At 42.6% G+C, this 17,095-nt stretch overlaps 1 protein-coding gene across 1 annotated transcript in view; it reads left to right on the forward strand.

The window, feature by feature from the left end:
- Positions 1 to 17,095, forward strand: part of cdk18 (cyclin dependent kinase 18) — a 61,469-nt gene that overhangs the window by 22,938 nt on the left and 21,436 nt on the right. Inside the window, exons 3-5 of the mRNA XM_080000953.1 lie at positions 7,085 to 7,215; positions 9,029 to 9,163; positions 13,930 to 13,986. Coding sequence (XP_079857079.1) covers positions 7,085 to 7,215; positions 9,029 to 9,163; positions 13,930 to 13,986 — 323 coding nt within the window. The remainder of the gene's footprint in view (positions 1 to 7,084; positions 7,216 to 9,028; positions 9,164 to 13,929; positions 13,987 to 17,095) is intronic.

Raw genomic sequence — 17,095 nt, forward strand, 5'->3', positions numbered from 1 at the left:
TAGGTCTGGTCAAAGGCTGTATGTCTTATTTGCCAAGAAACGATTGCGGTTTTAAAGGAATACATCAGCCCTCACTTTTTTACCAAGCGTGCTAATTACGCTAACAACCAATCAACGCATACCGCTCAGAGGTTGGCAGCTGGCTTGCAGGCTTGGCAAAACACCTTTATCCGACAAACTGCCATCCAAGAATCAAGCACGATTTGCTGGCATTCAAATTAGCAAAAGCCAGCAAGCCTTTCTCCGAAAGGGAGTTTCTCAAAGAGTGCTTGGTAGAGACAGCGGGTATCTTGTGTCCTGGGAGCAAGAACAAATTTAAAAAAATTAGCTTATCACGCAGGACAGTGACTCGCCGTGTTGAATTAATTGACGAAGCTAGCTAGAAAGCTAAACAAAAAAGCGGAGTCATTTACATTATATTCTTTGGCACTGGACGAAAGTAATGACATAAAGGACACCGCTCAGCTTTTAATTTTTATCAGAGGGATTAATGACAATTTTGAGAAAAATTAGGAGTTTTTGGCTATGGAATCCCTAAAAGGGAAAACACGGGGAGAGGACTTGTATGACAGTGTGTCGGCGGTCATCAAGCTACCTTGGAGAACGCTCGCCAACGTTACCACAGATGGATCGCCAAATCTGACGGGAAAAAAAGTTGGACTGCTCAAAAGAATCCAGGAGGGGGCGAAAGAGGACAACCCTGAGCAGGAGGTAATTTTCCTCGACTGCATAATTCACCAGGAAGCACTGTGTAAATCCGTATTGCAGCTTGACCACGTGGTGAAGCCAGTTGTAAAACTTGTTAACCTTATTCGAGCGAGGGGACTTCCACATTGTCAGTTTATTAAGTTTCTTGAAGAAACTGACACTGATCACAGGGACTTGCTTTACCATTCTAATGTCCGCTGGTTGAGTTTGGGGAAAGTATGTCAACGAGTGTGGGAGCTCAAACAGGAGATTATCTCATTTTTGGAGCTACTTGAACGCTTACAAGTTTCCTGAGCTGAGTGACACAGATTGGATTTGTGATTTAGCTTTTTTGCTGTGGACATACTGACACACATGAATGAGCTGAAATGAAATACATTTACGTTTGTATGCATGAAATGCATACAAGTGTCGGAGCCTTCAAAACCAAGCTAGCTTTATTCTCAAAGCAAATGCCAAACAAGTCATTCGCTCATTTCCCCACACTGGCTACGTTGAAAGAGGCCCCGCAACATGTGAAAAAATACAGGAAATCACTGGATGACCTGCGTGAAGAATTCTGCCGTCGGTTCTCTGATTTTGGAAAAATTGACAAGTCACTTCAGCTGGTGTCATGTCCCTTTTCACAAGACCCTGAAACGGCGCCACAGGAGTTGCAGTTGGAACTGATTGATCTCCAATGTGACACCGTCTTAAAGGAGAAGTTCAACTCTCTTAAACTGGATGAGTTTTATGCTTCATTAAGTGCAGCCAAATTTCCAAACATCCAGAAGATGGCACAGAGGATGCTGGTGTTGTTTGGCTCTACGTTTGTGTGTGAACAGACTTTTAGTGTGATTAACACCAACAAAGCACCCCACAGATCCCAGTTGAGTGATGAACACCTCAGATCTGTTCTGAGAATTGCCACAGCAAACTAACACCAGATTTGGATGCGCTGGCAAAAATGGGTGATCAACAACACTGTTCCCACTAAAAGGTAAGTGTATTAACACTGTAATGTTTTTTTTATTTTTATGTTTGATATGTATGCATCTTGTGCTGACCCGGCCCGTCTGTCAAATTTTAAAAGTCAATGTGGCCCCTGAGCCAAAAAGTTTGCCCACCCCTGGGCTACGGTTACTCGGATAACCACTCTGTAGAATTGTGGTGAGCAGAAAAACATTGCAGAATGCACAACACGCTAAACCTTGAGGTGGATGGGCTACAACAGTCAAAGACCACATCGGGTTCCACGTCTGTCAGCCAAGAACAGAAAGCTGAGGCTGCAGTGGGTACAGGCTCACCAAAACTGGACAGTTGAAGATTGTAAAAACATAGCCTGGTCTGATGAATCTCAATTTCTGCTGAGGCACACAAATGGCAGGATCAGAAATTGGCGCCAACAGCATGAATCCATGGTCCCAACCTACCTGTTACCAACATCTTCCATCCATGCCAAGAAGGGATAAGGCTGCCCTATCCAGTATTAGTATAGTGTATCTAATAAAGTGTTCAGTGAGTATAATTCTCAATGGAAGCTCTTCATCTTAAGGTAAATGTATAAATGTTTTGAAGAACATTTGGCTGAATATGTTCCTTACCTCAATGCACTCATTTTGAGGTTGGATAGTGAGTATTGATGATTTTCTTTTTTTGCGCTTTCTCTTGAATTCCATTGCTTACACAAACCAACATAAATTTGGGTAAATATGAGGCAGGTAGAACTGTCCCATACAGGTATATCAAAAGTAGTATTCCCTGAATCAATACAATTTCTGAGTTTGTGTGTTCTTAACATTTTTAATGAAAAAGGAAATCCTACCTTGCAGGGGAGTAGAGTAGCCGTGATTAAAATATCTTAAAATCTTTAAGAAATACAATATCAGGTGGCCCTTTGGGTTTAAAAGAAAAAAGCTAAACATTTAAGGCTGTTAGCAGCTGCATCAAAGAGAGACAAAAAGCAAAAGAGGAACAAAAGTCAATCAGACTGGGTTCACATAGCATGATGCATGTATCGTAGGTATCAGCATCCCCTTAGGACGGCTGTCAACCGTCAGCGTGCACAATAAATTATGTTATTCATTGGGTCTAATCTAGTGGGACATCCCAAAAATCAGCTTAGACTCACATAAGCCTAACTGGCCAAAAAAAATGGTAAATGAATGTTCTTGCCGTGTGTGTTTGTGTGTATAGCCTACGTCCTGTGAGCCAACCCAACAGCCCCCCCACCACACACACACACACACATACACACACACAGACACACATAAACACATATACACACACACACACACACACAGACACACACACTCTCTACATTCGACCGCTTTTCTGCATATTGATTCGGATGTGGAGCATGACGACACCCCCCCCCTTGCCTCTGACACGAGTCAGTTAAAATTCACTTATCTTGGTCCCCGAAATCAACATGCCAAAGCAATGTCCCCTATTTTGTTGCAATCTCCGCTGACAAATGTTCACTTTTAAAATGTGTAATATAAGCAGAGCTCCAAATAATCTTTATAATAATCTTGATTCTTAATGTTCTTCTTCTTCTTCTTGTTATTACTATTTGTAATGGTATTATTGACATTAACACAGAATATTAGTATTACTGCAGAATTGTCAGTATGACATAAAAAAAAATGCTAAACTGTGTAGTCCCAAGTAGAAGTCTCAAGAATGGACAGCAAAGATGTACATGGTACTCTGCCATGTGAGACCTGGTATTTTAACCCTTCTCTTGACTATGCTGTCAAGACACACACACACACACACACACACACACACACACACACACACACACACACACACACACACACACACACACACACACACACACACACACACAGTCAGGAGTCCTTTATGAAGTGGAGATGTGAGGCGCTTATCTTGATCGGTGGATGTTGTACAATGGACATGGCCTCGTAGCAGCTTCAGATGGGCCTCATCATCCTGTCTCTTGACCTGGAGACTGGGTGGCATCTAAATGGCCTCCTAGAAACCTTCGGCTCAGATAAGCCAAATCGATCATCAAAGAGTGATCCTCCATGCTTTTCATTAACGGTATTACTTACAATCCCTGTAATATCAATTTTCATAGACGTGAAGTGAAAGACCTGAAACCGAGCATGGCCCAAGCCCCCAGGGTGGCTTGTTGAGCCAGGTCACTTTTTGGTGCAGCTCACTGGCCGCGTTCAGGCATGGACGCAACACTTGCTGACCTCTCTGCTGCTGCTCTCACATTTTGTTATGGTCCGCTTTGTCTCCCATGTCTCCTGTATCCCCTTCCATCCTGCTGGAAGGATTTACAGACCTGCCAACCTGCATGCATTTTGTGTACCAACCATGCAATTCTTGGTCAAAATACACAGGTACAAAATGCCAGCTGAAACAACGCAATAAATAAATAAATAAATACGTACATATATAACATATATTTAGTATTGTAATTTAGAAAACAATCAATCGATACAAAACAGTACCGTACATTTATTTGGTATTTAAACTACATCCCTTTATTATCCACCGAGGCGTAACGCTTCATTGCGGAGGTAAAATGTGAAGTGGGGGAATAATAATCAAGTACAAAAATGTGACCGTAATGTTAACATATAAAACGTAAGATGCACCGATTGATCGGCCAGTGACCAGAATTGGCGTGTTTTCAGCTTGATTAGCTGTTTTTTTGTTGGTTTTTGATTGTCCGGTGACCGGCCAATCAGTGTCAGATATATAAGATTCTGTGGCAGTCAAATTTACACGCCCGATACAGTGCTCATATACTCGTACTCGTAAAAATGCTGCGATACCGAACCCGATATCATCGTAATGTAACATAGTTGACGCTCAAAAAAAAGAGCGAAAGAAAGAAATGTCAGCTGTTTTGAGGTACTTCAAGGTAAACGAAGAAGATTATAGAATTTTTTTATCTATTGCCTGACAATATTCCATAATTATGCAGACTGCGTATCTATCGCTGTCACTAAAGCAGAGTGTCTGCTCTGGTTGTTCGTCGAGCACGTCACGAGCTCTGCTCGTGATGAAGGGTTCAACTCTTATTTGAGACTGTTCTTGACAAGTCACTCAGTAAAACGAGTCGTTCGATTTGGTTGTTGGTTTAATGCACGGTGAGCGAAAGATGACTTCCATTGAACGAGAGTGAAAAAAGTCGGCCATTTATTATTATTTTATTTATTATTTATTATTTTTTTTGCATTATTGCAATTTATTTTGGAATGGAATATACCATATAAATATAATTGGAAGGTATATTTGCACTTAAAAGTGAGAGGGACTGGAACTGAACTGGAAATTTCCATATTAGTTATACTGTATGTTGTGTCCTACTGTAACTCAATGAGAGTTACAGGTTGCATTATACTAAAAGTTATGACAGTCCAATATTTATTTTATTCAACTCCGTGACCGTTCCTTGTTGTATTTTATGGGAACTCATGGACAGTTTCATATTTTATTATTTTCCCATGGTGAATAATGAACAATAATAAACAGTGTCAAAATCAGCAATCTCACTATTGTGGTAATTGAAAATTGCAGCAGTAGTCCGTATGTGCAGCTGTCCAATCACGTGAGCGTGATCTAGATAATGAGACCAAATGATAATAAAATTTGATTTCTTCGATCACGGAGAAACTCAGAATGATTGCATGACAATTTAAAATATATTTAGTAGTCAATGGTTTATAATGAACATACAATTAAATGAAAATTGCAATCGGTGTATCTCTAGTGGGTAATCATGTTCTCTCTCATGGTAACTTCATGAGATGATGCATTTCAAGGGGTATATCCTAATAACATCATTAATATACAGTATACTGTAGTAGCCCGCATACGATGTGATTAGGTTCGTTACAAGATGGCTATGGTGTGAACAACTGATGGAGTACTTCCCTGTTACACTATTGTGGTACTTAAAATATTTTCCCAAGGTTGGCAGGTCTGGATTTAGAGGACATAGAACAGAAAAAAGATAATCTCTGGAGACACAAAACATCATCACAAATGTATGGGTGACTAGAATGTATTTCTATTACGCGTGTATAGATTATTTCTCTCTCCCTTCCTCTGTACCTCTAACCACGGTAATCCTGGATGAAAAGGTTGCAAAGACATCATGCTGTTCTTTCTGTTCGATTGTCCTTTCAGATACAGCCTTGTCAGGTACTTTCATGTATGTGTGTCAGGAATGACCCTTTGTTCACCATGAAGAGAGTCAGGTGCATGGCGTTGCCTTAGCAATGCAATGCCTGCGTTTTGCATTGGAGGGCTGGTGCCGCTACATGACTCTTCATTTATATCGAAGGATATACTAAATACATATGCCAAATATACCAAAATTTGTGAACTAATTTGCACAGGCAACTAGTCTTTTGCGACCCATCACTCTTAACGACCAAAGGGGAGCGCCATAGTGGCTGTGATATTCAAAACCAGAAACTGAACCAGTACCAGAATCTCACTTCCTGAATATGTCAAATAGAAGATCATAATCAAATATTATGCAAAATCTATGAAAATAAACTAATAGACAATTGCATCTCTTCTTTGTCTGTATGCTTATAATGATATTATGATTTTTAGGCTAAACCCATGAGTATTTCCTCTTTGCTAAATCTAATTGAAAAGTATAATTTGACACATGCATCTACTGCAGGCATGAATACAAGCACGAGAAGTAACTTGTTGTTGTGCACAGAAAGTGCCGGAAAGCTTAGCGCAATGCAAGAAACAATCTGGCAGAGAACAAAGGGAAGTGAACTGGTATTTATATTGAGGGACTAACATGGGAATGAACTGCAGGCGGGGGAAACCAGGTGAAGGCAAGGGAGTGACAGCAAAGCAAAAGGGATTTGCCAGATCTGAAATGACATGGAGGTTAGTGACATGGCATGAGGAAATGACCAGATGAAAATAAAACATGACAGCAAAAATAAACACTGGGAGATCAGGGAGGATTCATGACACCTACAGTATGTACATTCGAGAATTGCAACTTTTATCTGACTTTCATCTTGAATAATATCAGAATTTTTTAAATGTACACATTTTTTCTTGCAGTATTACACCTCCCCCTCCCAGTGTGTAAAAAAAAGTTAGTGTCCCTAAAAATTAAGTGTAGTACAGATATCATGATATATAATTCCATAAGATTCCAGATGATTAAGATTGTGTGTGTGCGTGTGGGTTTATGGATCCAAACTGATTAAATGTTTAAGCGTGTGTGTGTGTGTGTGTGTGTGTGTGTGTGTGTGTGTGTGTGTGTGTGTGTGTGTGTGTGTGTGTGTGTGTGTGTGTGTGTGTGTGTGTGTGTGTGTGTGTGTGTGTGTGTGTGTGTGTGTGTGTGTGTGTGTGTGCGCGCTATACCCAGGCCTGGTGGTCCCGGACACCCTTGGCCCCCCTTCCCAGGATGCCAGCCCAGTGAGCCCAGAGCCAGGCGCTCAGTCTCCATCCCAGCTCCATTACTGCAGCAAGGCCCAGCACAGACGCTTCTCCATGGAGGTAATGACAGAGTTCTGGCAAAACTGGACAAATTACGGAACAATACTGAGCAAATTAGAAACAGCATAGAAGACTGTAGAGGCAGGAGTCAGCGTTGAACTCCCGATTTGGTAATATTGTATATATAGATATTGTTATTCTTTAATTACTGAGATGCAGAAGTATTAACCAACCATTATATATTTTGTAATTGCATATACTGCAAACATGGAATCCAAACATGGAATACATCTCTGTGGTTTTTCTCAAGAGAGTAAACAAATCATGAGTCATATTTCTAAAGATAATGCACAGATAGTTGTTCCAGGTTTTATTTCAGGCAGTGTAAACCAGAAGCAGTGACTTAGCCAAGTCATTAAAAATCCCATAGCGCCAGACATTTTTCTTGACAGAATTGACAGAACCTATTGCAATAAAAAAAAGTCCCAGTGGAATGAGTGTGAATCACTCCATGACTCTATATCACGTTCCTATCTGCAAATAACAGCAGACAGTTAAAAAGGGGGTGGGGTGAGGTGTGACTCAGTGGGTAAAAAGGGGAAAAAGACAACAAAACAAAACTTGGGTCAGAAACTTATTAGACTTAACAACCTTGGTTGCAGGGACTTTTCTTTCTCCACTTTTGAACTTTGTCTTCCCTCCTTTGGAAAAGGGGCTAAAGTCACTGGGAGGGACTGGCATCTTAGAGATGTATTGTTTCTATTAGAAACATTCACAACAGTCGTAATCAAAATCTTTTTTGCAATAACAATTTGGCTGTAATGTCCTATAACGTTCACAATCAAAATCAAACAAACAAGCATTCTGATACACATTAAAGCCAGCTTTACACCCAGAAGCCAGAAGCCACCATTGCCAAGCAACTGCTAGGCGCCACCATTGCTACAGCCAGAAGCCACCATTGCCAAGCAACTGCTAAGCGCCCTTGTTACAACCTACTTTAAACTGAAAATTACATATATACCCTCTAATTAACATTGGATGTTGCCATGTTCACCACTAATACACCGATCAGCCACAACATTAAAACCACCACTAATAACCACTTATACTGTCTAGCTCCCCCTCTGCTGCCAAAACAGCTTGATCTGTTGAGGCATGGACTCCACAAGACCAAGACATTAGCAGTAGATCCTTTAGGTCCTGTAAGTTGCAAAGTTGGGTCCCCATGGATCGCGCTTTTTGTTCCAGCTCATCAAATAGATGCTCGATCAGATCAGACCCTAACCCTGGCCATCCATATAATGTAGAGAAGAAAACGTGATTCGTCAGACCAGGCCACCTTCTTCCAGTGCTCCATGGTCCAGTTCTGAGCTCACGTGCGAATTGTATTCACTTTTAGTGGTGGACAGGGGTTAGCATCGGCAGTCTGACCAGTCTGTGGTTACGCATCCCCATACGCAGTAAGCTGCAATGCACTGTGGATGTATTTATGTTCAGTGTAAATCAGGCTTAGTTGTAGCCATTTTGTTGGGCGTTCCAAATCTCACTTGAAAAATCCATACACTATGTACTCCAATAGAAATTGCCCAAAAAGCACCTCAAAATGTATTATTAAAGTGAACAAATCATGTTGACTAAGAGCGCTAAGCAGAGTGCAGAGTGGTTCCACTACAGGGAGAGCCAAATGTGTTTTGACAGATAAATTGCCCATGTAGTGAACAATGTGCAATTTCGCAGAGTAGTTAGAAAGAACGTTTTGAACAAATTTTGGCTGGAAGACTGGAAGTTTGTTTTCCAAAAAAAGTGTGTCCTTGGTCAAACAAAAGTGTCGTCTTGGTTTGTATGTTGTTCTGATTTGGGGTGCTTTCAGGACATCAGCAAGCGCATGTCTCTGCCCATGGACATCCGCCTGCCGCCGGAGTTCCTGAAGAAGCTACAGCTGGAGAGCGACACATCGCCGCTGCCCTGCAAGCCGCTCAGCCGCATGTCCCGCCGCGCCTCGCTGGTCAGTGGCACCCCAAAACCATGTCACAAAACCCCCCAAACCCCTCCCGGTCTCTGAACCGGCTAGCACAATTCATTTAATTGTCATTAATTTATTCATCTTCCTACTGTGGCCTGTATTAGCGATATTGCAGCGTCTCAGAGCTGATTTGTTGTCAGGGTTTCCCCCAGTGTATTGCAAACCCTTCTCTCTATCTCTCTCACAAAACCCGGTACCACTATGGCACAGGTTCCGATACGATCGGTATCTACCAGACCGAATCGCAACAAAGATTTTGGTGCCTCATTTCGGTGCCATAACGAGCTACCACCTCCAGTGCTCCGAAACCGCCACATGCGCCTTCACTAAACATTATGGTTTGGAGTACGCCGCTTGAAATCCTTTGTATGATGCGCCGCTGCTTTCCTCTCCCGTGCGACTCGATACAAACAGCAGTGTTGCTTTTCAGTGTCACATTATGGTCACTTAGCCTACATAAAACAATATAAACTTTCAGTTATTTGTTAACATGTAAAATGTACATGACAAGTAATGAAGGACAAATGGGGATAGTTCATAAAAAATGTCTAAAATAGCTCAGATCTAAATGTTATTATATTTTTTAAACAAAAATTTGATTAATAAAAAAATAGCCCCGGATCTATTCATCTTTTATTTAGATCAAGCATTGGAGCCTTCAAAAACATTGTGTTTTTTATTTTAGATGTATATTATTTTACTCAGTTTCCTTATTGAACGAAAAAAAAAAGCACCGTGTGTAATGGGGACACTCAGCATCACTCCTCCCCGGTCCCCATACTTGCCACCCGGCCTAACAACTTTTCTGGGGAACACCCTGGCTCTCTTTTATTTTTTACAAAGACCTATAGTCCAAGATGAACAGATGAAGAGCTGACCCTTTTAGAATAGAAAAAGAATGGACATGGATATGGATATGGACATTGAGAACATAGGAGCAACGGCCGTCTCTTACCTCTTAACCCGAACCAAACCTTTGCTTTTTTTTCTTTTGGACAATCCCATATGATCTCTCAACTTTTTTTATTATGTCTTAGGGATGCACAGATTGTAAAATTCTGGGCCGATATTGATGTTTAAAATAACATAAAATAACAGCCGATGCTGATACAGGTGTTTTCCAAGTTCCCCTGAACGCAGCATCACTTACAGTTTTTCTAGTTCCAATGACGCAGCATCAGTTCATGCTTGGAGCCTGTCTTCTAAAATTGATCGCGGATGATGTCGTTCTCTCAGACGGATAAAAAAATGGAAATAGAAATTGCTGAAATGGGTCACCAAATATACTTTGGTACACATTTTGTGTGCCAAGCAAGGTGGTATAGCTTAGTCAAAATATGCAGGTACGAACTGCAAGCTGAATCTACTTCTTCTTCTTTCGGCTCCTCCCGTTAGGGGTCGCCACAGCGGATCATCAGCCTCCAATACCTTCTGGTCTGCGCATCTTCCTCCCTTACACCAACCGCCTGCATGTCCTCCCTCACCACATCCATATACTTTCTCTTTGGTCTTCCTCTTTTCCTCTTGCCTCTGCATCTCTCCTACACACGTCTAAACCATCTCAATCTGGCCTCTCTCACTTTTCCACCAAACTGTCCAACCTGAGTTGTCCCTCTAATGTACTCCTTCTTAATCCTGTCCATCCTTGTCATTCCCAATGAAAATCTCTACATCCTCAACTCTGCCACCTCCAGTTCAGCCACCTGCCTTTTTGTCAGTGCCACCACCTCTAAACCGTACAACATTGCTGGTCTCACTACCGTCCTGTAGACCTTCCCCGTTACTCTTGCTGGAACCCTTCTGTCATAGATCACTCCGGACACTGTTCTCCACCCTGCCTGTACTCTCTTCTTCACCTTTCTCTTGCACTCTCTGCTGCTTTGGATGGTCGACCCCAAGTATTTGAACTCATCTGCCTTCTCCACCTCCACTCCTTGCATTCTCAGCTTTTCGCTGCCCCCCCCCATTCAGGCACATGTATTCTGTCTTTCTCCTGCTGACTTTCATTCCTCTTCTCTTTAATGCATGCCTCCACTTCTCCAGGCTCTCCTCAACCTGCTCCCTACTCTCGCTACAGATCACAATGTCATCTGCGAACATCATAGTCCACGGAGACTCCTGCCTGATTTTATCTGTAAACCTGTCCATCACCATTGCAAACTAGAAAGGGCTCAGAGCTGATCCTTGATGCAATCCCACCTCCACTTTGAATGCCTTCATCACACCTACTGCACACCTTACTACTGTCTGACTGCCCTCATACATATCCTGTACCACTCTTACGTACTTCTCTGCCACCCCAGACTTCCTCATGCAATACCACACTTCCTCTCTCGGCACCCTATCATATGCTTTCTCTAAATCCACAAAGACGCAGTGCAACTCCCTCTGGCCTTCCTTGTACTTTTCCATCATCATTCTCAAAGCAAACATTGCATCTGTAGTACTGTTTCCTGGCATGAAACCATACTGCTGCTCGCTGATCCCCACCTCTCCCCCAATCCCCCACCTAGCCTCCACTACCCTTTTCCATAGCTTCATGCTGTGGCTGATCAACTTTAGTCCCCTGTAGTTACTACAGCTCTGTACGTCTCCTTTATTCTTGAAGTAGGTACCAGTACACTTCTTCTCCACTCCTCTGGCATCCTCTCCCTTTCCAGAATGGTGTTAAACAGTCTTATTAGAAATGCACCTTCAATCTCACCTAAACATTTCCATGCTTCCCCAGGTATGTCATCTGAGCCAACTGCCTTTCCACTCTTCATCTTCTTTAATGCTGTTCTCACCTCATCCTTGCTAATTTGCTGCACTTCTTGATCCACTATCCCCACATCATCCACTCTTCTCTCCCTCTCATTTTCTTCATTCATCAACTCCTCAAATACTCCTTCCACCTTCTCAACACACTCTCCTCACTAGTCAGCACATTCCCATCATTATCCTTCATCACCCTAACCTGCTGTACACCCTTCCCAGCTTGGTCCCTTTGTCGTGTCAATCGGTACAAGTCCTTTTCTCCTTCCTTACTGTCCAACTGAAACTACACAAAACAAAAAGATATATATATATATATATATATATATATATATATATACACAGTATACAGTATATATATTATTGTAGTTTAATTACGGAAAACCATCAATCAATACAAAACAATTCCGTACATTTATATTACATAGGTATTTAAACTATATCCTTCGGATTGGACCAGATGCTACGACCTTGTGCTTGTGGTTCTGTAACCCCTCCCCACCCTCTCCTTTCACTCACAACATCCACTGATGCGCAGTGGTACTTTATTATCCACTGAGGCGTAACGCTGCATTGCTGAGGTAAAAGGGGAAGTGGGGGAGTAATTATCATTGCACAAAAAATGTGAGATGCACCGATCGATCAGCTAGTGACCATGGTGGCCATGACCAGTGACCAGCCGATCAGTGTCAGATATATAAAATTGACACGCCTAATACAGTGCTCATGTACTCGTGATAATGCTGCAATACTCAAACCCGATACCAATGTAATGTAACGTAGTTGCGTACCTTTAGTTGATTCTCAAAAAAGAGAGCGAAAGAAAGAAAATGTCGGCTGTTTGAAGGGACTTCAAGGTAAACAAAGAGGTTTAAATAAATGATTTATCTATTGCCTGACAATATTCCAAAATTGTGCAGACTGTGTATCTATTGCTGTCACTCCAGCAGAGTGTCTGCTCTGGTTGTTCGTAGTCGAACCTTTCGTCACGAGCAGAGCTTGTGATGAAAGGTTCAACTTTTTTTTGAGACTCGGTTCTTGATGAGTCACTCAGTAAAAAGAGTCGTTCGATTCTATTTCAGTTGGTTTAATGCATGGTGAGCAAAGGAGGACTTCCAGTGAACGAGAGTGAGAAGAGTCGGCCATTTATTATTATTCCTCTTTTTTTTGCAACGATTGCAATTTATTTCGGAATGGCAAGTACCATATAAATATAATAGAAAGGCATATTTGCACTTAAAAATCTGAGAGACTTAAATTTGAATGTTTGAACTGGACATGTCCATGTTAGTTATACTGTATGTCAACCTGTAACTCAATTAGAGTTACAGGTTGCACTCTACTGAAATTTGCTGACAGTCCCATATTCTATTTTATTGGAACTCAATGACCGTTCCTTGATGTATTTTATTGGAACTCAGGGACAGTTTTATGTTCTATTATTGTTCCATAGTGAATAATGAACAATAATAAACATAATTTCAAAATTAGCAATCTTACTATTGTGATTTAAAATTGCAGCAGTAGTCCATCTGTGCAGCTGTCCAATCACGTGAGCGTGATGAGATCACACAATGTATTGTCACAATGTACAGCAGAAATTCCCAATGAGACCAAATGATAAGAAAAACTGATTTCTTTGATCATTTCACGCTCCACTCTTCTCTTGTTTGAGCGGCTTGTTGAGTCATCTGTCTCCTTCTATGGGCCGGAGGAGTGGGCGGGGTGTTTTAGGCAGAGCAACACAGTTTTCTTACCATAGTTGTGGTTGTGTGATATAAGGAATTATTACTTAACTTTGGATTTACTTTTGTGAAAGAAGATTTTGTTGTGGACATATTTTGTTACCTGTGGGACGTAAACATTTTTTGTTAATCTTTTTATGCCATCGGAAGGCTGCCATCAAGGCAGATATCAGCTGAAGTATTCTGTCGCTTTTGTTAGCTCGTAGTTTTGATGGACTCCATCTCTCTCTCCCTCCCTCTACCCATCAGTCCGACATAGGCTTCGGGAAGCTGGAAACCTACGTAAAGTTGGGCAAACTTGGCGAGGTATGTACCAATTCAACCCTTACAACAATCGAACTCTTAAACTCTGTATTATGAGAATTTTCTTTTCAAATAAATGTTTTTACGTCTACCTACGGTGGCCGAGAAGTGAATGTCAGGGTCGCTGAAAATGAATCAATTAAGAAACACTTGCAAGAGCTGAAAGCAGGAGGAGGTACAATACAACACATTGTGTTGGTCACGTTAACACTACATATCTTTTTCTTTTTGGTGTATTAGATGTTAGATTCTCTTCATTAACCACTCTTTTCCTCACACAGACTCTCTCTGCATATTGAGCTTAACAGGTTGCTGTACCATTGAATTCTGAGCTGTTTGCTGTGTCTTACAAGAGGGATAGCCATTTAACCAGTTAGCTATGTTGGCTAACAGACAAAGAAAAAAAAGAAAACAGTTAGCTAAAAAGCCCATGTAGCAGTGGATTGGGGAGATGGTTCTCAGGGTGATCAGCAGAATTTAGCAATTAGCAATCACATTACAGGAAGTCTTCTGATTCATTTCATTAGCAGAAATATCTTAACATGCACTGCATCACTAGCACAAACTAGCGAACCGAGAGTTACCGCAGTTATTGAACTACAGTTCGATGAAGGCTCCTAATGGTATCCATACAACCGCGTATGCAGACTCTTAATAATTTATTCATACATTTGCTTCAGCCAATCAGGATGGAGCAGCATGGTTTTATAAACCACTTGCAAGAGCTGAAAGCAGGAGGAGGTACAATACCACACAACACATTGTGTTGGTCACGTTAACACTACATATCTTTTTTCTTTTTGGTGTATTAGATGTTCTATTCTCTTCATTAACCACTCTTTTCCTCACACAGACTCTCTCTGCATATTGAGCTTAACAGGTTGCTGTACCATTGAATTCTGAGCTGTTTGCCGTGTCTTACAAGAGGGATAGCCATTTAACCAGTTAGCTATGTTGGCTAACAGACAAAGAAAAAAAAGAAAACAGTTAGCTAAAAAGCCCATGTAGCAGTGGATTGGGGAGATGGTTCTCAGGGTGATCAGCAGAATTTAGCAATTAGCAATCACATTACAGGAAGTCTTCTGATTCATTTCATTAGCAGAAATATCTTAACATGCACTGCATCACTAGCACAAACTAGCGAACCGAGAGTTACCGCAGTTATGGAACTACAGTTCGATGAAGGCTCCTAATGGTATCCATACAACCACGTATGCAGACTGTTAATAATTTATTCATACATTTGCTTCAGCCAATCAGGATGGAGCAGCATGGTTTTATAAACCACTGGCAACCGCTAATCGTCTCCTGAAATACACTCCTGAAATTACACCTCCTTCATAGAGCTGTAGTTACATAACTGAAATATATCTCGTTCTTTGTCAGGAGGCTCCGCCCTTTAGGGGCTATGCTCCTAATGGTATACAAGCAGCAGAGACTCCGATTCTCTATTCCCTTGACTCGAATATGCACCAAGTGTATAACGGTCCAGGGCGAAGGCTGAAGCAACCGAAGCTGCCAGTGAACATAATCTATGCACATCGCAATCCTGGCAACCAATCGTGCCCTACTGAAGGGCCAATGGGAAGCAAACAACACCACACACACTATACACAGAGAAATGTTAGCCACTAAACACAGGCAACACTACAGAAAATCGGAGTGGCCCGTGAAAAAGAATATTCGCTTGGCCGCAACGCCGAGCGCTGAGTGGGAAAGAGACCCTGTGGATACATTATGCAGGTAAAAATGGACAAATGGTGACGGTGACAACCAGGATGCTGCCGTAGATTTTTCCTGAACCCTGATGCCTCAAAAAGGGCAGTCTTTGCTGCCACACCTCGAGTGGGCACGGAGGGCGGTTGGTGTAGCCTGACCCGCCGACTCATAAGCAATCGGGATAGATTTGCATAGCTAATGAGAAAGGCGTGGTGCAGAGAGTGGCTGGCCAAGTGTCCCCCTTCCACAAACAGTTGTCATGACGACCGAATTGGAGCTGTGCAGTTCACGTAGCACGCCAGCATGCGCGCGGGACACAGACAATGAAGCAGCTCCTGTTGCACACTCTGGTGAGGAGGAGGGAAAAAGTATACGAGGGTAACCAACCTCTATCTGTATGAGCTTGTCACCAGTGTGAATGCCAGGTTAGGTCACAACACTGCGCTGCTGAGATCGCCATTAATGGCTAGGCAGGCAGGTTGCACGGACAGAGCGCACAGATCCCTGACATGCTTTGCAGAAGTCAGAGCGATAAGCAGCGAGGCAGAGCGAGTGAGATGCAGAGCGCGTCCAAAGCCAGATCCGAAGTCCCAACGAGGGGTGACCGTTCACGTCACGAGACGCGCATGCGCAGCCCCATGAGAAAATGCTTCACTAGCAGTTGACTAAACACCGGCCCATTCGCGAAAACCTCATGACACTGTCGTAGCGTACACCCTGATGTTGGACGCCGTGTGCTGCTCGTCCATGAGAGACTTCAGGAATTCCAATATCTGAACAACGCTGCAGCAGGCAGGGGTCAACCTGCCTGTCCGCACATTACCGCTCAAACACGTTGTGTCTATGAATGTTTACTATGGTGGAGATCACAGCCTGTGACAGCCCATGCTGTTCCAGCCTGTGCCGCTAACAGGCCAGGCTAACAGGGGCGTCCCAGGACCAGTAATTAGGTCACCGAGCCCCAGCCTGCGACAGTAGGTTCATGGCGCATAGGGCTATGTCGCATAGTCTCCATGGCTGCAGCACTATATTCAGGTGGAGATTCCACTCTACCTCATGGAGGCCTCCTAGTGAAATGAGGTCCACCCCCACGTTCAGATGGCTTGGGTTATGGCTCGCCGACAGAGAGTGGAGCCATAGTAGCGCTCATCTGCACAGCTTTTTGGCTGCGTAATGGAGCGCTGGTGTTCTCACACCCTCCTGACTGTTGATGCCACTGTAGCCCGGTTGGATGACCTGATCTGCACATCTTGGCCCCATATCAGGGGTTTGAAGTGCTTCAAGACGGGAAACACACTCTGCAGGTTCAGGATGTGGCGCTCACCACCTGACCACGGCAGGTCCCTCCCCATTCCACCAACGAGGCATCAGAGAAAACCTGAGTGTAGAACAA

The sequence above is a fragment of the Zeus faber genome (assembly GCF_960531495.2).
Source record: "Zeus faber genome assembly, chromosome: 5".
In the NCBI taxonomy this organism is placed as follows: Eukaryota; Metazoa; Chordata; class Actinopteri; order Zeiformes; family Zeidae; genus Zeus; species Zeus faber.